Genomic DNA, 23,523 nt, shown 5'->3' with positions numbered 1-23,523 from the left:
TGAGTTTCTCTGGTCCCGTTTACACAACAAATAGTTCTGGAGTTTCTGTTTTGGAAAACTTTTGCATTCATGAATAAAACACTAGTCTAGCTGTGTTTTGGGGTTTCTGTTTCCATGACAATGATGCTCGGAGTCTCTGAAAACAGCAGTTTTTGGAAATGGCTTCCAGGGTGGAAGTTGTTGAAAACCCTGGGCTGTGTCTCCTGGTAGAGGACAGGAAAGGAGACAGCGTCTCCTGGTGGACTGGGGAAACTCTGCTGCTGCACATGCACAGCACGGCCGGGTGGACAGGGCTTCTGCTCTGCTCAGGAGACGGACGACAACAACAAACACAAACAACAACGATGAGTTTCCTCTTGAAAAGTGGTGAAAACGGAGCCTCGGTGTCAATTCCAAACTGAAATGTGGAGTTTTCTGTCCCACACTTTAAGACTTCAGGTCAGACTCACTTTGTTAGATTTGCTTTTAGAAATAATCTAATTCTCGACCTTTGACCTCTGCTGGCCCAGTCTGGATGCTCCTGACCTGAGCTGGACTCTTCATACTTTCAGCTCATCTTCAGATCAAACATGTTTCACTGGAATGTCGACTCTGAACTCAAGCTGCATGATGGGAAGTGAGAATCACTGAAACCTGATGAGTCCTGAACTTTGTCTCTGTCTCCCCTCAGGAGTCCATCTGGAAGACAGAAACCGTCCAGCTGGTAAAGACAGTCCTCAGAGATGAAGACAGAAAGAGAATCTTTGTTCTTGCTGACTTTGTGCTCTTTGCTCAGAGGCTGATGGTGAGGTCAGGTTGGTGGGAGGAAGCTCTGGCTGTTCAGGTGGACTGGAGCTGAAACTCCTCGGAGAATGGAGTCCAGTGAACGACTATCGCTGGAACCTGAAGTTATCAACTGCAGTCTGTGAACATCTGGACTGTGGCTCTGTTGTTTCCATCAATACAACATCTGAGTCCTCAAGCAGATCTGTGTGGAGTGTCGACCCTGGATGTTCCCAGCCTCTGTCAGATTTGAAGAATTGCTTCTGGTCCTCTGATTCTTCCTCTTCCATTAATCTCAGGTGCTCAGGTAAGACCAGTGAGGTTTCATTAACTGCATGTTCTCCACATGGTGAGTTCAGACAGAAAGCTTCTAACATGACATCAGGATGGCTCAGTCAGGAAAGATTCAAGGTTTTTTATTTTCCATCTGTTCACATAAACCAGCAGCTCAGACACACAGGCTTTCATGTTTCTGTGGAGTCAAGTTAAAAAAACAGATTCATTTATCAAAAGGAGAATCAAATAAAGACTCAGCAGGAGTGAAATAAAGAATAGACACAAAACAACAAGAGGACCAGATGAAAGTGTGTGTGTGTGTGTGTGTGTGTGTGTGTGTGTGTGTGTGTGTGTGTGTGTGTGTGTGTGTGTGTGTGTGTTCTTGTATTTCTATCCTTGTCGGGGCCAAATGTCCCCACAAGGATAGCAAAACGTGGAACGACGTGCCTTGTGGGGACCTTTTTCCGGTCCTAAGTAGGAGAAACAGTGTTTTCTTGACCATGTTGTTGTTACTGAAAAAAGTAAAAGTGCAAAAACATTTCTTTAGGGTTAGGCTTTGTTGTGGTGTGGGTTAGGGTTAGGGTAAGGGTCAGGGTTAGGGGCTAGACATGAATGGGAGTCAATGGACGGTCCCCACAAGGATAGAAATACAAGACTGAGCGTGTGTGTGTGTGTGTGTGTGTGTGTGTGTACACATGCACACAAAATATTTCCATCTCAGTTTTCTTCAGTTTCACTGTCAGGAAACAGCTGTTGTGAAAACATGTCTTGTGTTCTGATCCTGTCTTCTGTCCTGTGAGAGTGTAGCTACAGTGTTTCTGGTTGTAGGTACAATGTTTCTTGAGGCTGTAGCTGCAGTGACCTCCTGTCCTGTGTTCAGACGGGGTGCGGCTGCTGAATGGATCCAGTCGCTGTTCAGGCAGACTGCAGGTGAAGCCTAACCCGTCTGACCAGACCTGGTCCTCAGTGTGTGAAGCAGACCTGGACCTGCAGGATGCACAGGTGGTGTGTCGGGAGCTGGGCTGCGGGGCTCCTTCAGTCCTGCAGGGGGCGCTCTATGGAGACGTGCAGACTCCCAGGTGGAGCCCAGAGTTCCAGTGTGGAGGCCATGAGTCTGCTCTGCTGGACTGTAGAAGCTCAGGCTCAGCTAGAAGCAGCTGCTCACCTGGTAAAGCTGCTGGACTCACCTGCTCAGGTAGAAGAGGAGCTGCAGCTTCCACTGCTCTTCTCTTCACTCTCACTCCATCTTCTCTCTCTTCTCTCTCTGCTCTGGGTTCAGGGGATGAGGTCAGGTTGGTGGGAGGAGCCAGTCGCTGTGCAGGAAGACTGGAGCTGAAAGTTCTTGGTGAACAGAGACCTGTGCGGAAAGATGGCTTCTCCCTGAAGACAGCAGCTCTCGTCTGTGAACATCTGAACTGTGGCTCTGCTGTTTCTTTACAACCAACCTATGTGTCATATCAATCTATATGGAGAATCCACTCACAGTGTGTTCAATCTGGATCTGATCTGTGGAACTGTGTGTCACCATGGAGCTCCTCTCGCACCCTGAAACTCACCTGCTCAGGTATGTTTTGCTGACTTTAAAAAAATGAATCTTTCCTTCCTGGTTTAACAGCAGATTAATTTCCTGCGGCTTCAGTTTGTTCCTCAAACCAGAGATCAGCTGATTGGTCTCCAACAAAATCATGTTGTCAGAAAAAAACCTCAAATCCACAAAGATCTGAGGATGAAAATACCTCAACTGCTGGAGCTGAGCTGAGTTCTACTGTTTCCTCTGAGGTTCTATTTTTCCCCTGAGCTTTTCTTGATTCATCTGAGGTTCTACTGTTTCCCCTGGTTGACGTTCTGTTCTGTGTTCAGCAGGGTTTGGAGGGTTACGTTAAAAATGTAATCCGGTACAGTTACAAGTTACCTGTATAAAATGTAGTCAGTAACTTCCTCTAACTACTGAAACAGTGAAGACAAAGTTATGTATCAGAGTAGTTTACATTAGTTTTAGACCAGTAAACAGAAATAAAGACAAGGACAAACACAGTGTGTCATCCACTCAGTGTTCTGGCAACTCTCACTCTCCACAAACACAGAATACTCTGAGTAATGTGATTACCTGCTGAGCTCTGTGCTCAGCCTCAGTTGCTCCCAGCAGCGGTTGTTGCTGTGGTCAGCGTGGACAAGCGTCCAGGAAGCAGTCCCTGAAGGAGGAGCTGTGCTCCATACAGGTGAACTGTCCAGGAGCTGATCAGCTGGAAGCAGCTGCTCTTCATACAGTCACTGCTGGGCTGCTTTGGTTTGCTGTGCCCCCTGGTGGCCACGAGGAAGAACAGTCCTTTCTAATGCAGTCCGGACCAACAGTCCACTCTTCATCAGTGTTGGGTAGGTTAGGTTTTTTTTTTCTTTTTTTTTGAACAATCAAGCACCACATCCTCATCAAGCAGTGTGTACATTGTACAACAACACCCCACCAAAACAACAACCAGCACATTTTCAACTTGTACACCGAGCACAGCACAGTCCTGAATTGTAAACTGGGATGTCAAATGGACAAGTTACTTTTAAAAAGTCAGTAGTTATAGTTTTTTTTTCAAACATTTTTTTTTTATTTCGGACATGTCGGACTCTATTAATTTGTTGGATTATTAATATTGTTTTTTTTTTTCTCTCTCTCTCTCTTTTTTTTTTTTCTCTGCGTATGTCTCAGTTTATTTATTACATTATTTATGGCATGTTTGAAATAAATAAATAAATCAAAAATCAAATCAATTAATTTTTTGTTATTTTAACAGAACATACAAAAAACAGACAAAACTGCAAAAACAAAATAAAACAAAGCAAAACAAACAAAAAACACGCACACACACAGCGAGGCACCTCATTTCTAATAACCGGATGAAATAACAGTAATGACATTAGAAACTATAATGGAAGGACGTTGCTCATTTAGAACAGAAAAACCAATCAAAGAAAATCAGCAGTCATCCATCCAGCCATCAACTGATATGTTATTTTTCTCAAGAAATTTATAGAAAAGACTCCATATTTCCTGAAACTTGTCAAGTCTGTTCTTTGCTGTGCAGCTTATTTTTTCCAAAGTAAGATAGAAAGTCAGTCCCTTCAGCCACTGTGAAGCTGGACAAACAGTCTCTGATTTCCATGACAAAGCGATGCACCTTTTAGCCTCTAGTAAACATGTATTGAGCAAAGATTTCACTTTTTTAGAAACTACAACTTCTTTTGGATAAATATTAATTCAACAGACACATTTTAGGAAATAGAGGAATTTTCCTGCCTATAATTTCACTCACAAGATTTCACACTTTTCCCCAGAAAGATAAAACATGCTGACACTCCCACATGCAGTGAAAAAGTGTGCCTTTCTGATCCCCACATTTCACACAGAAATCGGGTATGCAGGGGTTAAATCGGTGTAGTTTAACAGGTGTTATGTATAACCTGCTCAACCATTTAAATTGTAACAATTTTGAATTTGTATGAATAGATTGGGTCTGAGCTAATAAGCAAGCTTGTGACCATTCTTCCCCCGTTACTCCTTCAGATAAATCCTGTCTCCATGCTTGAAGAGACTGAGTAGATGATTCTTTGGATTTGCTTACAAAGGTCCGATACAGAATTTAAACCTGGGCTTTAGAGCAGGGGTATGGAACTACAATTCACAGAGGTCCGGTCAGGGATATTTTGTTAAAGCAAAGGTCCGGAACATCATAATGTCTAACTGAATTAGTGTGATATATGCTGATGTAACCTAGTAGTTCTATGAGCGTCTGCATGTCATCAATAGCTGACTATCAAATCAACTGAATTCATGCACTCCTTGACAACCTCCCATCACTAAATGTTTTTTTGTGGTGCCCCAAAATCCAAGCAACTCTGAGGGAACATTCATTTGCACGTTGCTGGGCGGGCAGTGACTGTCAGGACTCTGGTGGACTGATCATACTGGGCTCCAGGCCCGGCGACAGCGGGGGACAAATGGGTCTGTTGTGCCGGGCCCAGGGTTGGGGGGTTGGGGGGGGCATCCAGCACCCCACTCACGGATGCCGACGCAGCATGCAGGCACCGCGCCTCCCCAACCCATAGGCTGGTCCATGCTTCACATGTACGCGTTTCCGCGTCCGCTTTGGAGTGTCCGCTTTGGAGTGTCCGCGCACCACTGATGTGCACGGGCTTTCTCCCATATCTCTCCCAGACTACATTTTGAGCCCAGCTGTGCGCAATGTTCAATGCAGGAACACTGATCCACGCAGCCTCGAAGGTTTTCCGGCACTACAGACTGTTTATCTGCTTCTTTATTACAGATTATTTAGAGAAAATTAAGCACTTACATTGTCAGTACATTATCATTAAGTATTAAAGTTTATTTAGCTTTTTTTTTTCCTGTTTCTGAATCGTGGGGGCGGCGCCGGAGCGATTTGTTACTTTTTCACTTCTGTCTGCGGATCTTCTCCTCCCTCCAGACAGAGTCTGATCTCTCTTTTCACGAGTTTTTCACTCTTTTGGTGTCTTTAAGTGGAGCCATCAGGCTGGAGCTCCGTCTACTTTCACTTTTACCGTCATGTTTGGTTTGCTGTAGCGGTCTGGCGCATGCGTACACCGCCACGAGCTGCGCGCAACGCGGTCTCAAAATCTGGCTGCTGCGCGGACGTCCGCGGATCGCTCCGCGGGACCCTAGCGGACAGGAATTCATGATGATTTTTACGTCACGCGGACCAATGTGCAACGCGCACCTACGCGGACATGTGAAGCATGGACGGGCACCGCATGCAGGCACCGTGCCGCACCGTTCTGCGCGCCGCCGCACCGATCCGCGTGTCGCACGCCGTACTACTCAGCACGCCGTGCTCCGCTCCGCTCAATATAAGTCCGGGTCCGTATTGGATGGCGTCTGGGTCCGGATCCGGACCGCGGTCCGCCAGTTAGTGACCCCTGCTTTAGAGTGTAACCCCCTCAAAGCACAGTCTTCAAGAGTAGTTAAAGTTGGGAGCGTGAGATTGTTTTTCTGCCGGGAAAGAATGAAATTTCTAAGCTGCAGGTATTTAAAAAAATTGTAATTTGCTTTCAACTGTTCAAAAGACATAAGGGTTTCGTTTTCATCATATAAGTCTGACATCTTTGCGATGCCCAAATTTGAAATCCCAAGTCTGTTCTGCCGGGAACAAAATCATCATTGCCATAGACTGAGGAGAACTGGGAAAGTTCAGCAACCTCTCCCAAATATGCAAGAGAAGTATGCCAAACTGACAAGGCATTTCTGAGAAATGGCTTTTTAGTGTTTTTAAGAAGTTTACGTTTATTAGCCGAATTCATATAAAGGTTTGGAGGAATATTTAGGAGATGTGTTTCCATTAGAACCCAAGCTGGCGGACGATTCCTGTCAAAATAGAACATTGAGGCTCGTATTTGAGCCGCCCAGTAGTACCACTGAAGATTTGGCCGATTCAAACCCAGTAGTTATAGTTACTAGTTACTTCTTCAATAAAGTAACCGAGTTATAATATTTTGAAAATAACTAATTACTTAGAAAAATAACTTTTGCATTACTTCAGAAAACAAATGTGTTTAAAGGTGCATTGAGGAGTTTGCATGTTTCATGTGAAACAGCGGCCCCTTCAGGCCTTGGGCGTAACTGCAGCTCAGTGAAACGCTGGTGCCTGTGGCTTGCGTGCATGTACGTGCACGGAAGAGGGGAAAAAAACCTGCATTAGCAGCCTTAGCATGCAGAAGAGGTGATTGATTCACAAGAATGGCTTCAACTGAAGTAAGTACTTTTGGTCAGCCTCCTTCCTCGCTCTGTTAGCAGCACTGCAGTAACCTTTAAGGTTCTTCTGCCTGGTGGGTCTGTGCTGGAGCTGTGGCAGTGCCAGAAGCCGGTCTTTTCTTACTTTCTGGAAGATCCATCCTCATCCTGCTCAGTTGTTGCTCGCTAAGCATCTGGCGGAGTAATGGCAGACAAAACGGAAGCTAAGCGAGTCAGGCCAGCTGGAGGCGCATTACGTCACATCCTCTCAAATTTCCCCAAGAAACACAAATTGCCGGACCGCCACTGTAACTATTCCAGTGACAAGTTAGAACTGTTAGCGGTACTTGCATTGAATATGTCAGGGACATTCTACACATCACTGAATATTTGTGACATATTCATGGTGGAAAATATTTTTATTGTTCTAAACTCTTTAATGCATCTTTAAATGTGTCAAAGAATGTGGATCCAATCTTACTGGAACTTTAAAATGAACCTCGACTATAATGATAAATTTGCTCTATGTGGTTCAGCTTGCTGTCAGTAACATAGTTATGAATAATTTAAATATATATATATATATATATATATATATATATATATATATATATATATATTCAGTTATCTATTTTTAACAAAGTTTATTTCGCACGGAGGCCGCCATTCTTGTGCACGTTGCAAAGCATTCTGGGTAGTGACATCACAAAGTTGTTTCACCTCTCAGCAGTGTTTTTTGGAGTGATCTGTTCGCAGCTTTATAAGCATGGGTGTTCAATCCTTTCAATTCGAACCAACACGAAACCAAATACAGAGCGAGGACGAAAATGAAAGTAACAAAGGAGATGACGATAAAAATGGTCGCTATCAAGAGGAAGAGCAAGTCGGCCACAGCCGCTGGTGCCTTTGTGGATGCTGCCTCTCAGTGGCGACCGAGAGAGAGCGTCTGCTGCAAAGACCTCAATTTTCTTTCTGTCACTGTTCATGGTACTTATTTACTTTATATCGTCACAGTTAACATTATTAACACAAAAATGACAAACGGAGATGGCTGCTCTCTCTACTTTACCATAGATCTCCCCTGTATCACAGCGCATCCAAACTTTCAGGCTGTCTGCATAAACCCGGACGTGTTGTGGGCCCCGGCCAGCCTTCATGATGATTCAGTACCGATCTACCCAACATAAGCCTAATCACCAACAGGGAAGTATTTTATCTAACCAAGAGTAAAATATCTAGTGCTTAATTCGTAAATCATAAGGTACCGGAACGCATACAGAAAACAGTGCTGAAAAAAAAAAAACAGAAAACAGTGCTGAAAACACGCAAATGCTCATGCACCATGCTGTGAGACTTACAAGCCTAAATTTCAAATAGCAACCATGGTATAAAAGTTCTGGCAATTATTTACCATCATTATTATTATAGGGCAGGGGTCTGCAACTTGATTTGGCATCTGGCCAATGTTTGTTTGGGTTTTTTTGGGACTGTCAGCTACAGCTCCCTCAGTCCTGAGAGCAACACAATGATCCCTGAAGATGAAGATAAAACACCAACAGAACAGTAAACAGCCACGCTAAACCCAGAAATTAACCTACCACAAAAATATTTCCCTCGTTCTCTCCAAGCCACCGCTACGCCGCTCAGATCCTTCCTCTCAGAACTGAACTGTTCGTAATTTTTCCCATTCTGTCCGAGACGCTCAGCGTTTAAATCTTCTTTCCACCGTCTCAGAAGTTGAGATCACGTCCCGTCCACTGATGTTGGAGCACGGAGGAATCGTTCAAAGCCAGCTAGCTCGTCGGTGGCTAACAGCTAAGCTAACAGCTGACTGAGATGCACAGCAGGAGCTGCCAGAGCTTACAATGGATCACACAAATCTTCTGTTATCATTTAAAATGTGGCACGGCGGCCTAATAACAGTGTTCTTACCATATTTAACAGTCCAAAACACTCCACATCACGGCCATGTCCGGATTCTCCCCCTCCTCCCTGTTTCGGCTCGGTGTCACTTGCTGGTGTTATTCAGACTCGTTTTGAGTCATCATCGCGTTCCCCTTCCTTCTTTGTAAAAAATGACAGTAAATTTAACTGTCTTTTAGACATGTTTTATTCGCCCGTTGCTTACTCTCTTCATGAATAATCTCAGATGCAACAACTTTCTGTCAGAGGCGGGTTTGATTCAGTGCGTCGGCAGATCTGCGGCTCTTTTAAATGACTTATTTTTTTAACCTTTAATTGTATTAAACAATCTGAAAATAGTAACATTTGTTTTGTGAATTAATGTTAGAATATTATTATTTTATGCAATTAACGTGATTTCTGAGCACAGGTATGGATACTTGGGGAGCTGAACTCTCCCACAGGCATCTTCCCACTCTTTTCTTAATTTTCTCTCCGTAGGAAAGCTGTGGATGCTCACCACACTTCCTTTTATTCCCTTGTTTTCAAAATTACATCCAAAAGCGACGCAATGTGGCATTTTGTTCAGTTGTAGCTGACGAGAGAAGTACTTCGTGAGTGGTTTGTGGCTTTGCTCGGCGAACAGACCAGACGTCATCACTCCCAGAATGCATTGCGCGGCCAAAACATGGCCGCAACCATGTAAATAATAATCTTATAAACAAGTGGCATTTATTAACTTATGCATTATGTTTATACTTTTCTAACAGCGTATTTTAAGTGTAGACATCAGTGACAACATTTGTAGAGCTAATAGACGTTTTAATCGGGGTTCGCTTTAAGGTGCATGTTCAGTTATTTATTACAAAACTAAACATATGATTAATGAAATAAATGAACACTTGACCGAAAAAGTGACAAACAGGAAATGCTACATTAATCTAGTGTTGTGCTGAACTGTCAGACTGTTTTGCCAAATGAACTTAGAGGTTTGAAAAGGTCATTTCTGTTTGAAGAAATGAACCGAACCACTGGAGACAGAATAACAGTTACTCCCATCAAGGCTCGCTATATGTCTATGGCCTCTACTCTTTATGTATCTCTGGTAGTGTCATGGTTTGTGCTGTAAAGTCTGGACAGCTCATATGTCTGGATTATTCAATCTGATTTTCAAGTGTAATCCTGATCAGTAATCCATGTTTTTATCAGATATACCTGTAATGAGATTACAAATGTTTAATGTATAGTAAAAGATTACAGTTACACTGCTTTTGTATCCTATTAACGTAACTGTGTCACATGTACTGCGTTCCTCCCCATCCCTGGTGTTCAGACGGGGTGCGGCTGCTGAATGGATCCAGTCGCTGTTCAGGCAGACTGCAGGTGAAGACTAACCCGTCTGACCAGACCTGGTCCTCAGTGTGTGAAGCAGACCTGGACCTGCAGGATGCACAGGTGGTGTGTCGGGAGCTGGGCTGCGGGGCTCCTTCAGTCCTGCAGGGGGCGCTCTATGGAGACGTGCAGACTCCCAGGTGGAGCCCAGAGTTCCAGTGTGGAGGCCATGAGTCTGCTCTGCTGGACTGTAGAAGCTCAGGCTCAGCTAGAAGCAGCTGCTCACCTGGTAAAGCTGCTGGACTCACCTGCTCAGGTAGAAGAGGAGCTGCAGCTTCCACTGCTCTTCTCTTCACTCTCACTCCATCCTCTCTCTCTTCTCTCTCTGCTCTGGGTTCAGGGGATGAGGTCAGGTTGGTGGGAGGAGCCAGTCGCTGTGCAGGAAGTCTGGAGCTGAAATATCTTGGTGAACAGAGACCTGTGGTGGTCTATGACTTTACCCTGAAGAGAGCAGCTCTCATCTGTGAACATCTGAACTGTGGCTCTGCTGTTTCTGTACAAACAACTGATGTGTCATATCAATCTATTTGGGGAATCCTCTCAGGATGTGTTCCATCTGGATCTGATCTGTGGAGCTGTGTGGAATCATGGAGATCCTCTCTCACCCTGAAACTCACCTGCTCAGGTATGTTTTGTTGACTTTAAAAAATGAATCTTTCCTTCCTGGTTTAACAGCAGATTAATTTCCTGCTGCTTCTCTGCTGCTTCAGTTTGTTCCTCAAACTAGAGATCAGCTGATTGGTCTCCAACAAAATCGTGTCAGAAAAAAACCTCAAATCCACAAAGATGTGAGGATGAAAATACCTCAACTGCTGGAGCTGAGCTGAGTTTCTACTGTTTCCTGAGTTTCTATCAATTCCTCTGAGGTTCTATCGTCTTGTACGAGTTTCTACTCTTTCCTCTGTGTTTTGAATGTATACTTCGAGCTTCTACTGTTTCCTCTGAGGTTCTGTTGATTTCTCTGAGCTTCTGTTTTTCCCCTGAGCTTTTCCTGATTCGTCTGAGGTTCTACTGCTTCCCCTGGTTGACGTTCTGTTCTGTGTTCATCAGCGTTTGGAGGGTTACGTTAAAAATGTAATCCGGTACAGTTACAAGTTGCCTGTCAAAAAGAAGTAGTTACTAACTTCCTCTAACGACTGAAACAGTGAAGACAAAGTTATGTATCAGAGTAGTTTACATTAGTTTTAGACCAGTAACCAGAAATAAAGACAAGGACAAACACAGTGTGTCATCCACTCAGTGTTCTGACAACTCTCACTCTCCACAAACACTCAATACTCTGAGTAATGTGATTACCTGCTGAGCTCTGCGCTCAGCCTCAGTTGCTCCCAGCAGCGGTTGTTGCTGTGGTCAGTGTGGACAAGCGTCCAGGAAGCAGTCCCTGAAGGAGGAGCTGTGCTCCATACAGGTGAACTGTCCAGGAGCTGGATCAGCTGGAAGCAGCTGCTCTTCATACAGTCACTGCTGGGCTGCTTTGGTTTGCTGCGCCCCCTGGTGGCCACGAGGAAGAACAGTCAGTTCAAACGCAGTCCGGACCAAGAGTCCACTCTTCGTCAGTGTTGGGAGGGTTACTTTTTTTTTTCTTTTTTTTGAACAGTCAAGCACCACATCCTAATCAAACAATGTGTACATTGTACAACAACACCCCACCAAAACAACAACCAGCACATTTTCAACTTGTACACAGAGCACAGCTCAGTCCTGCATTGTAAACTGGGATGTCAAATGGGCAAGTTACTTTTAAAAAGTCAGCAGTTATAGTTACTAGTTACTCCTTCAACAAAGTAACTGAGTTATAATATTTTGAAAATAACTAATTACTTGGTCAAGTAACTAATGCATTACTTTAGAAAACAGATGTGTTTGAAGGGGCTGTATCATGCAAAATTCAGTTTTTGCATGTCTTAACCTTGTTCTATAGCTATATACTCACCAAAAACACCCCCAAGGGTTTTTTTTCCTTCGTGCCTGTGTGTTTGAGCTTTCCTCGTTGTTGTGCTGCTCAGAGAGGCAGCCCGTCCCGCACCCGTGAAAACGCTCTGTTTCCCACATTGACATCACACGGTGGAGATGGCTCCCCTGAGTTCAGTTATATATTATAAAACTAAACATATGATTAATGAAATAAATGAATACTTGACCCAAAAAGTGACAAACAGGAAATGCTACATTAATCTGGTGTTGTGCTGAACTGTCAGACTGTCTTGCCAAATGATCTTGGAGGTTTGAAAAGGTCATTTCTGTTTGAAGAAATTAACCAAACCAGTGAAGACAAAATAACAGTTACTCCCATCACGGCTCGCTATATAGCTATAGTATCTTCTCTTTATATATCTATGGCATCTACTCTTTATATATCTATGGCCTCTACTCTTTATATATCTATGGCCTCTACTCTTTATATATCTATGACCTCTGCTCTTTGTATATCTATGGCCTCTACTCTTTATATATCTATGACCTCTACTCTTTATATATCTATGACCTCTACTCTTTATATATCTATGACCTCTGCTCTTTGTATATCTATGGCCTCTACTCTTTATATATCTATGGCCTCTACTCTTTATATATCTATGACCTCTACTCTTATATATCTATGACCTCTACTCTTTATATATCTATGGACTCTACTCTTTATATATCTATGACCTCTACTCTTTATATATCTATGACCTCCTATGACCTGGGGCTGCTCGATTTTTCCTAAAAATAAAATCCGGATTTTTTTCTCTTAAACCCGATTTTTCGATTACGATTACAACTTTTTTGTGAAAAAAAATAAAAAAATAAAAGATCAATAAAGTACTTTGAATGTCTTTTATTGAACCTTATTTTCTCTGTTTGGATTCAACAAACCCCAAGTCCAAAAGTTAGAATCACGTTACTGATTGAATAGTGCAAAACAGTCAATTATAAAATCCAAAGTGAACAATCAGTCTCAAATATGCATCCTTATTGCCAGTGAACTTAATTCTGTTGCAAATAAACACAAGAATCCCTTGGGATTAAGAGCACCTTATCTTAACACACCCCAGCTGCCTGTTCTTACTTAAAACAAAAAATAAAATGAATAAAGTCACTTTTTGTAAAATAAAAAGCCGGGAGCAACAGTGTGAGCACGTTTTTCACGTTGGGTCGACTTACCTTTGGGTGGAGCCGGGGCCGCTTCGAGGAGGAGGTCCGAGGTCGATCTCGATTCCCAAGTCGGTATGAACACAGCCTAAAACTTCTCTTCCCTGAGCAAATTTAACTTCTCCGGCAGTCGCCGTGCTTGTTGTTGTTAGTTACCAGACGCTGAGTGAAGGCAGGCGCGCACTTCCGTCATGACGTCATGAGACGGGCCGGAGAAACTACGGTGGCTCAGAGGCACCAAAAAGGGCGCATTCATGTGGAAAGCCGAAATCGTTCATGTACGATTTCAGCGTTTTTAACATCGTCTTAACCCAAAAAGTTGGTTACGATTCAAAATCAATTAATCGAGCAGCCCTACTATGACCTCTACTCTTTATATATCTATGGCCTCTACGCTTTATATATCTATGACCTCTACTCTTTATATATCTATGACCTCTACTCTTTACATATCAATGGGCCTCTACTCTTTACATATCTATGACCTCTGGTCTTTATATATGTATGGCCTCTACTCTTTATATATCTATGACCTCGACTCTTTATATATGTATGGCCTCTACTCTTTATATATCTATGGCCTCTACTCTTTATATATCTATGACCTCTACTCTTTACATATCAATGGGCCTCTACTCTTTACATATCTATGACCTCTACTCTTTATATATGTATGGCCTCTACTCTTTATATATCTATGGCCTCTACTCTTTATATATCTATGATCTCCACTCTTTATATATCTATGATCTCTACTCTTATGTATCTATGGCTAGGGGTGGGCTTATCTGGGTCCCCCTCATAAGACATGTGGTTTTATAGGCCAAATACCCTCCTGATACAGAAACAAGCAAGTAAAGTTGTCTCAGTTTGGCATTTCGGTTGGTTCTTTTCATTTGTTTGGGATATTGTCAAAAAGGGCCCTTTTCGCATACCCAGTCCATTATGCAATCCAACAATATATTTAGTTTTGACTTCAAAATTGATTGGTTGGGTTTTTTGGAGTGCTGATTCCATTCATGATATTTTACAGTTTTTCACAATTGCTAAAACACATTTCTTGAAACCTCCATCCATTTTCTCAAAACCTTAAACACAAATCCAAAAATCCACACTACATTCACAAAAATCTCAGACATTTCTGTCAAAACCGAATTATCACCTCAAAACCAGTTCTCTTGTGATCAAAACCACACTATGCGTTCAGATCTTACACACAGCAGGTAGAAACATGTTCACCTCAGATTGTTTATTAGACACTACATGAAATAACTGAGGACACAGCAAGCAGTCCACACTCTTAAACCTGCTGGGTTATTTTCCCAACACATTTCCTGGGTAGCCCTAGATTTTGTGCAGATTGGGTCACTTTTACCCAAAATTAGATGAATTGTGTTGACCCAGCAGAGTGAATTGATGATTTGAACAAAATCACCATTTTGAACACTCCTGCAACTCCTTCTCCTTCTTGCATCTGGAGACTTCTAACAACAAACGCAACAGAAAACTGGAGTCCTGTGTTCTCACAGAGGATTACAGTTTTTCACAATTGCTAAAACACTAAACCCCATTGCCTGAACCAAACTCTCAGTGGCCCAAACTCATTTTTTGAATCAAACACTCTTTTGGCAAAAACTTAAACACTGTTCTGGTCCTATGCTCAATTTGCAAAACCCATCTGCTCTTTTTTGCAAAACCTTAGACACATTCTCAGTCACTAAACACATTTCACAACATTTTTGCAAAATTGTAATCACTGGCAGCAAAATGTGAACACAACTCCAACACAACTGTCATCTTTTACACACAACAGCTCAAAACTGAACACACATATTTCTAATGATGAGATCAGACCAAGTGTGCACAAAGACAAGATGCTGGAGACTGAATCTCCAGGACCGTGACCATGCAGGAGTCTGCTTTTGTTTTGTTTGTTTCGTATTTATTTTTTGTTATGACAGTGAATATAGATATCACTTTGACTTAGATGCTTTTTTTTCCAAACGCATTTCCAATGTGTAAAATAAAAATTTTCTGTGCACTACACACTCTGAAAACTGCTGGGTTACTGTAAAAATAACCCACATTGGGTGGAATTGTTAACCCAGCGCTGGGTCCAAAAGGGACCAAGCCAATGCTGGGTTATTTCTACCCAGCCGTTTGGGCTGAAGATTTGACCCTGATGCTGGGTCAAGATTTATCAGCAGGTCTGCGAAGGTTACTTTACTGTAAAAATGTAAACCCTTAGAATTCAGAAACACGTGCCCTCTGCCATGCAAGGCTGTCAAACCCTCCACTGGAAGCCAGCTGGGGTTCAGTGCAGTTCATTGACATGTACAGGAAAAGATTTGAACTAACAACCTCACAACTGCTATACAACCACTCTACCAACTCAGCCACAGCCACACATGAGTTTAAAGAGAGGGATGTTGTATGTCTGTTCCTTCTTAGCCATTTCAATAATCCTCTGTGAGAACACAGGACTCCAGTTTTCTGTTGCGTTTGTTGCCAGAAGTCTCCAGATGCGAGAAGGAGAAGGAGTTGCAGGAGTGTTCAAAATGGTGATTTTGTTCAAATCATCAATTCACTCTGCTGGGTCAACACAATTCATCTAATTTTGGGTAAAAGTGACCCAATCTGCACAAAATCTAGAACTACCCAGGAAATGGGTTGGGAAAATAACCCAGCAGGTTTAAAAGTGTGGACTGCTTGCTGTGTCCTCAGTGATTTCATGTAGTGTCTAATGAATGATCTGAGGTGAACATGTTTTTACTTGCTGTGTGTAAGATCTGAACGCATAGTGTGGTTTTGATCACAAGAGAACTGGTTTTGAGGCGATAATTCGATTTTGACAGAAATGTCTGAGGTTTTTGTGAATGTAGTGTGGATTTTTGGATTTGTGTTTAATTAAGGTTTTGAGAAAATGGATGGAGGTTTCAAGAAATGTGTCTTAGCAATTGTGAAAAACTGTATTGAAATGGCTAAGAAGGAAAAGACATGTGAGACATCCCTCTCCCTATTGACATGTGTGGCTGTGGCTAAGTTGGTAGAGTGGTTGTTAGTTCAAATCTTTTCCTCTACATGTCAATGAACTGCCCTGAACCCCAGCTGGCTTCCAGTGGAGGGTTTGACAGCCTTGCATGGCAGAGGGCACGTGTTTCTGAATTCTAAGGGTTTACATTTTTACAGTAAAGTAACCTTCCCAGACCTGCTGATAAATCTTGACCCAGCATCAGGGTCAACTCTTCCACCCAAACGGCTGGGTAGAAATAACTCGGTCCCTTTTGGACCCAGCGCAGGGTCAGCAATTCCACCCAATGTGGGTTATTTTTACAGTAACCAGCAGTGTTCAGAGTGTGTAATGAACAGAAAATTTTTATTTTTGTCCTGCCCTCGCACCCCGTTGCTAGGCAGGTGATAACCACTGTTCAAAAACCACACCACCGCTTCTTTAGTGGTCTTTAATAGTTGAAGAACAAATGGTAAAACTGTAACACAAAAACAGAAATAGCATCAGAGCTAGGTTACAATAAACAAACATGCTAGCGCTAGCCGCTAGCTAGCGCTAATTAGCGTATATGCTAACACAGCAAATAAACACATTTCTGGAGGCACTACCTATATCAAACATTCCAGAACCTAAAGTTACAATCAGTGCATGTCTATACATTGTGTTTCAGCAACTCACAGGCTGTGCTGGCCCCAAGATATGCAGAAGATGACAAAAAAGATCAATTTTTCCTCACTCCGTTGGACAGGAAGTAGCGAGCTGCGACACTTCCGGTTTATTTCAAAATAAAAGCGCACCATCAAAACTTAAACATATAATAAAAATAATAAAAAACCTCATGCAGGCATGTCTGGGGTGGCTCATAAGGAGCCAGAACAATTTTACATATTGGAAATGCATTTAGGAAAAAAAAAGCATCTAAGTCAAAGTGATATCTAAATTCACTGTCATAACAAAAAATAAATACATAACAAAAGCACACTACTGCATGGTCATGGTCATGGAGATTTGGTCTCCAGCATCTGACAGTTTGGTTCAGGCAGTGGGGTTTAGTGTTTTAGCAATTGTGAAAAACTGTAAAGTGAGTTGAAGGTCAAGGTCATATGATATTAGTCAAGGTAATGCGGCACCAACCCCAGTTTTTGGGGAAAGTCAAGATTTTCCTATGATTTTGGTGCTTAGATTGACAAATAACAGACACTGCAAGCATATCTACTCAATAAACTGACTCCAGACATAACACAACAGTGCCTAAGGAATGTATATAGTAGTATGTTTAATGTTTATAACTGTTCACCTTTTCTGTTTTGATCATTTCAGATATGAAACACTGCTTTGCTCAGATATGCTTTCTTTGCAGAATCATGTCAACAATGTTGAATACTAGAACTTCTGACCCCAAGAAAAGTTGCTCAGGCAGCACAGTGGATAAGTGGTTAGTGCTCTTGCTTCACAGCAAGAGGGTCATGGGTTCAATCCCCAGACTGTGTGGGCCTCTCTGTGTGGAGTTAGCATGTTCCTCCCTGTGTCTGGATGAGTTTCCTCCACCATCAACCGATAACATGCATGATGTACTACGACATCAGAGGAAAGAGAGATGTCAATCAGAAGCACCTTGAAGTCAAACATGATATTGTGATGAGAGTTGAAGATATCGCTTTCTATGAGGACATTGTCCTATGAGGACAATTGTTGTGCTTGTTCACAAACGGTACCAAGGAATTGGTCCAAGCAACACAAAAGGAAACATGAGCGAGAAGAAAGTTTTTCCACGTGCAGAGAAAAAGTAGAAGGCAGAAAGGCGGGAGGACATGGTCCGAAAAAGAGCTTGCTACGCTGAAGCCATCAGAGATGCATCCATGGAGATTGCAACAGATGATCCCGAGTATACTCCATCAGTAGTTGTGGGCATGTCCATCAAAAAAGTCTCAATCAGATCAAAGGCCTACTACTAGTTACTAGCTCAGAAGCTACTCCCACTGATTTCCCCATGGTTCCAATCAGAACTGGGAGAAAGACGTTCAAACAATCATTTATGAGATGCTTTTTCCAGTGTTTGGCCCAGTGCAAGGTCACAACTGATGATCTGAAGAAGATATTTGTTTCACTTGCCAATACTTGACACATCTGTTGGCGGCATCAGTCAGACCCCCCCAAAAAAGAAAAATATATCAAATCTTGAGAACCAGTGGTACTAGAGACTTCCAAATAGGCTCAAAGTGTTCAGAAGGTAAAGGTTTGTATTCAGCTTTCATAGTAACTATAGGTCTAACTTGTCTAGTTTTTGTGTTATTTCAAGAAAACTGTTTTTTATGGGAATTTAGTCACATCATTTCAAATATGGCCAAAGAACCAACCGAAATACAATATCTAGGCCAAAACACCAGCCATATTCTGAATCAGTGGACCATTTCGCCTATGAAACCACATGTCTTCTAGAGATTTTGTGAAAAAAGTTCATATTGGCCCACATCTACTATGGCCTCTACTCTTCATATATCTATGACCTCTTATATATCTATGACATCTACTCTTTATATATCTATGACCTCTACTCTTTATGTATCTATGGTAGTGTCATGGTTTGTGCTGTAAAGCCTGGAGAGCTCACTTGTCTGGGATATTCAATCTGATTTTACAGTGTAATCCTGATCAGTAATCCATGTTTTTATCAGATATACCTGTAATGAGATTACACATGTTTTATGTATGGTAAAGGATTACAGTTACACTGCTTTTGTATCCTATTTTTGTAACTGTGTCACATGTCCTGCGTTCCTCCCCATCCCTGGTGTTCAGACGGGGTGCGGCTGCTGAATGGATCCAGTCGCTGTTCAGGCAGACTGCAGGTGAAGACTAACCCGTCTGACCAGACCTGGTCCTCAGTGTGTGAAGCAGACCTGGACCTGCAGGATGCACAGGTGGTGTGTCGGGAGCTGGGCTGCGGGGCTCCTTCGGTCCTGCAGGGGGCGCTCTATGGAGACGTGCAGACTCCCAGGTGGAGCCCAGAGTTCCAGTGTGGAGGCCATGAGTCTGCTCTGCTGGACTGTAGAAGCTCAGGCTCAGCTAGAAGCAGCTGCTCACCTGGTAAAGCTGCTGGACTCACCTGCTCAGGTAGAAGAGGAGCTGCAGCTTCCACTGCTCTTCTCTTCACTCTCACTCCATCCTCTCTCTCTTCTCTCTCTGCTCTGGGTTCAGGTGATGAGTTCAGGTTGGTGGGAGGAGCCAGTCGCTGTGCAGGAAGACTGGAGCTGAAATATCTTGGTGAACAGAGACCTGTGGTGGTCTATGACTTTACCCTGAAGAGAGCAGCTCTCATCTGTGAACATCTCAACTGTGGCTCTGCTGTTTCTGTACAAACAACTGATGTGTCACGTCAATCTCAGTGGATAATCAACTCACACTGTGTTCAATCTGGATCTGATCTGTGGAACTGTGTGTTGTTGTCATCATCATTGTTCTCCTATGTCACCCTGAATCTCACCTGCTCAGGTATTTTTTGCTGACTTTGAAAAATGAATCTTTGCTTCCTGGTTTAACAGCACATTAATTTCCTGCTGCTTCTCTGCTGCTTCAGTTTGTTCCTCAAACCAGAGATCAGCTGATTGGTCTCCAACAAAATCGTGTTGTCAGAAAAAATCCTCAAATAAACAAAAATCTGACAATGAAAATACCTCAACTGCTGGAGCTGAACGGAGTTTCTACTGTTTCCTGAGTTTCTATCAATTCCTCTGAGTTTCTATCGTCTTGTATGAGTTTCTACTCTTTCCTCTGTGTGTTGAATGTTTCCTGTGAGGTTCTACTGTTTCCTCTGAGGTTCTATTTTTCCCCTGGTTGACGTTCTGTTCTGTGTTCAGCAGGGTTTGGAGGGTTACGTTAAAAATGTAATCCGGTACAGTTACAAGTTACCTGTATAAAATGTAGTCGGTAACTTCCTCTAACTACTGAAACAGTGAAGACAAAGTTATGTATCAGAGTAGTTTATATTAGTTTTAGACCAGTAAACAGAAATAAAGACAAGGACAAACACAGTGTGTCATCCACTCAGTGTTCTGACAACTCTCACTCTCCACAAACACTCAATACTCTGAGTAATGTGATTACCTGCTGAGCTCTGTGCTCAGCCTCAGTTGCTCCCAGCAGCGGTTGTTGCTGTGGTCAGTGTGGACAAGCGTCCAGGAAGCAGTCCCTGAAGGAGGAGCTGTGCTCCATACAGGTGAACTGTCCAGGAGCTGATCAGCTGGAAGCAGCTGCTCTTCATACAGTCACTGCTGGGCTGCTTTGGTTTGCTGCGCCCCCTGGTGGCCACGAGGGAGAACAGTCAGTTCAAACGCAGTCCGGACCAAGAGTCCACTCTTCATCAGTGTTGCGCGGGTTAGTTTTAAAAAGTAGTTGTAGTTACTAGTTACTCCTTCAAGAAAGTAACTAAGTTATGATATTTTTTATTACAAGGCAAAATAACTCTTGTGTTACTTTTGCAAGATAAAATTGTTTAAATCCTTCAAAGAATCTGGATCCCTCTGAATGGAACTTTAAGATGCCTGTTCAGTTATTTATTATAAAACTGAACATCTGATCCATGAAATAAATGGACACTTGAGAGACTAAACTACAAACAGGAAGAACTCCATTAATCTAAATGATTCAAATGTTGTTGTGTGATAATTTGAGACACCATCAAATCTGGTTTGTCTCTGCAGATCACATTTCCACAGCTACTGACATGGATATTTGTCAGTAGAGGTCTGAACTTCCATTGAGTTTAAAAGCCTTTGAATGATCAGGGCTCTCCGGCTGTATCTCTGTCACATCACGTGACGCACTTTGGACCAATCAGGTTCCTTCTTTCTGTAAACAAACTCCACTGGACTGTGGAGGAGGAAGAACCAGCTGAAAGGGTGAATTATAGGAACGGAAATACAGAATTTCATTGTCAGTCATGGTAACGGTGTAACGCTGGGAAAAGTCAGTAGTTAGATTACTTGTGACGAAAAATAGTAACGAGGTTTATTTTAATGCGGCTCCTCCCATCACTGCTCTTCATATATCTATGGTAGTGTCAGGGTTTGTGCTGTCTAGCTCTAGCTCTAGACAGCTCATATGTCTGGAATATTCAATCTGATTTTCAAGTGTAATCCTGATCAGTAATCCATGTTTTTATCAGATATACCTGTAATGAGATTACAAATGTTTAATGTATGGTAAAGGATTACAGTTACACTGCTTTTGTATCCTATTAACGTAACTGTGTCACATGTCCTGCGTTCCTCCCCAACCCTGGTGTTTAGACGGGGTGCGGCTGCTGAATGGATCCAGTCGCTGTTCAGGCAGACTGCAGGTGAAGTCTAACCCGTCTGACCAGACCTGGTCCTCAGTGTGTGAAGCAGACCTGGACCTGCAGGATGCACAGGTGGTGTGTCGGGAGCTGGGCTGCGGGGCTCCTTCAGTCCTGCAGGGGGCGCTCTATGGAGACGTGCAGACTCCCAGGTGGAGCCCAGAGTTCCAGTGTGGAGGCCATGAGTCTGCTCTGCTGGACTGTAGAAGCTCAGGCTCAGCCAGAAGCAGCTGCTCAGCTGGTAAAGCTGCTGGACTCACCTGCTCAGGTAGAGGGGGAGCTGCAGCTTCCACTGCTCTTCTCTTCACTCTCACTCCATCCTCTCTCTCTTCTCTTTGTTCAGGGTTTCCTGAAATCAGGCTGGTGGGTGAAAACAGTCACTGTGCAGGTTCTCTGCAGATCAGAAGGCCTGGAGTTTGGAGACCAACATATATCTCCTGGTGGTCTTTGGAGAAAGCAGCTGTTTTTTGTTCACATCTTCACTGCGGCTCTGCCGTGTCTGCAGATGAGACACGTTCAGTCAACTCCACACTTACAATGGTGATCAACGACGACTGCTTTCAGTCTGGATCTGATTTCATGAAGTGTTCATTTTTCCTTGAACATGACTCCACCAGTAATCTCATCTGCTCAGGTAAGTTCATCAGTGGTGTGTTCCTCACTCACCACAGTCAGAGTTAAAGTTCTGTGAATGATGTGTGTGTGTGTGTGTGTGTGTGTGTGTGTGTGTGTGTGTGTGTGTGTGTGTGTGTGTGTGTGTGTGTTTGTTTGTTCCAGACCTGCTGCTCCATCCAGTCCTCTCCGTGTCCTCCTCCTCCTCCATGCTCGGGGTCTCTGAGGCCCAGCAGCAGGGGCTCCAGGTGGTCTGGGGCTCCACCTTCACCATCAGCTGCTCCATCCAGCCACAGTACCCAGGAGGCTCCTTCCAGCTCACCTTCACCTCCTCCAACACCTCCTACAGCTCCACCCAGCCGGCCGTCAATCACTCTGCACACTTCCTGTTTCCTGCCGCAGAGCCCGGCCACCGGGGAAACTACAGCTGTGTTTATCACCTCCATGTTTTTGGACACAACTTCTCCTCAGAGAGCCGCCTGCTGTCTCTGTCTGTGTTCGGTAAGAAGAAGCTGACTCCTCCTTTACTCCACCCTTCCAGAGAACATGTGTGGGTTTTCCCCCTTTAGAGGTCCAGCAGGAGGTCCCACTGGGAGGAGGCCCCGAGGGGGTCCAGGACTCTCTGCTTTGGTCTGGGAGAGACTTGGAGTCCAGCCAGCAGAGCTGGAGGAAGATGGAAGGGACAGACATGTCTGGAGGGGTTTGGTCTCTGTAGCGCCACCCAGACCTGATCCAGACCAAGAGGGAGCCCAGATGGAGGACTCTGATGGTCTCACTCCCAGCAGTCCTCAGACAGACGCTGATTGTTCTCTGTGTGTTCAGATCCAACAGCTGTGATCGTCAGATGGGTGGTGGTGCCGCTGTCTCTGCTGCTGCTGCAGGGGGCGCTGTGGCTGTACTGTAAGGTACTGTTCTCCTCTCTGCTGATGCTCTGGAGCTCTGGGTGGAGCCAGGCTCTCCTCACTCCTGTGTCGTCATGTCTCTGCAGGCCAGCAGGGGGCAGACCGGCAGACCGGCAGACCGGGCGGACGCTGAGCGGAGTGCAGTGGAGGGATGAAGTCAGTCCTCTGAACCTTCCTGCTGTGAAGACGAGATGGTTTTTATGAGCTTTTTCCAGAAATGATGAATCTGATCACGTTCCTACAGACAGTGGAACAAGGTTCCTTTTCCTTCTGTGGACCGAGGTGAAAAAAAGTGTTGTTTTGCCGTATACTGGACCACTGTGGATGTCCTTCTTTAATCTCCTTTTTTACACTTTTGTCTCCAATTTCATTCATTTTTTAAGTCATGTCATGTGTGCTCATTTAATCATATATTATCATCTGCTCCACTCAGGCTGACTGTGTT

General features: G+C 43.6%; 1 protein-coding gene across 1 annotated transcript; it reads left to right on the top strand.

Annotated features, from left to right (window-relative positions):
• Window positions 1–792: 792 nt before the first annotated feature.
• On the top strand, window positions 793–23,211 carry LOC115384897 (scavenger receptor cysteine-rich type 1 protein M130-like; the record flags this gene model as incomplete). Its single annotated transcript, XM_030087069.1, has 5 exons — window positions 793–887; window positions 1,018–1,028; window positions 1,919–2,233; window positions 2,318–2,602; window positions 23,165–23,211. Coding segments are annotated over 5 exons (753 nt in total), but the record flags the coding sequence as incomplete, so codon positions are not given.
• Window positions 23,212–23,523: the final 312 nt, after the last annotated feature.

The sequence above is a fragment of the Salarias fasciatus genome, unplaced genomic scaffold (genome assembly GCF_902148845.1).
Source record: "Salarias fasciatus unplaced genomic scaffold, fSalaFa1.1, whole genome shotgun sequence".
Taxonomy (NCBI): Eukaryota; Metazoa; Chordata; class Actinopteri; order Blenniiformes; family Blenniidae; genus Salarias; species Salarias fasciatus.
The sequence above is the reverse complement of the archived record's forward strand: the minus strand, read 5'-3'. Positions and strand labels throughout refer to the sequence as shown.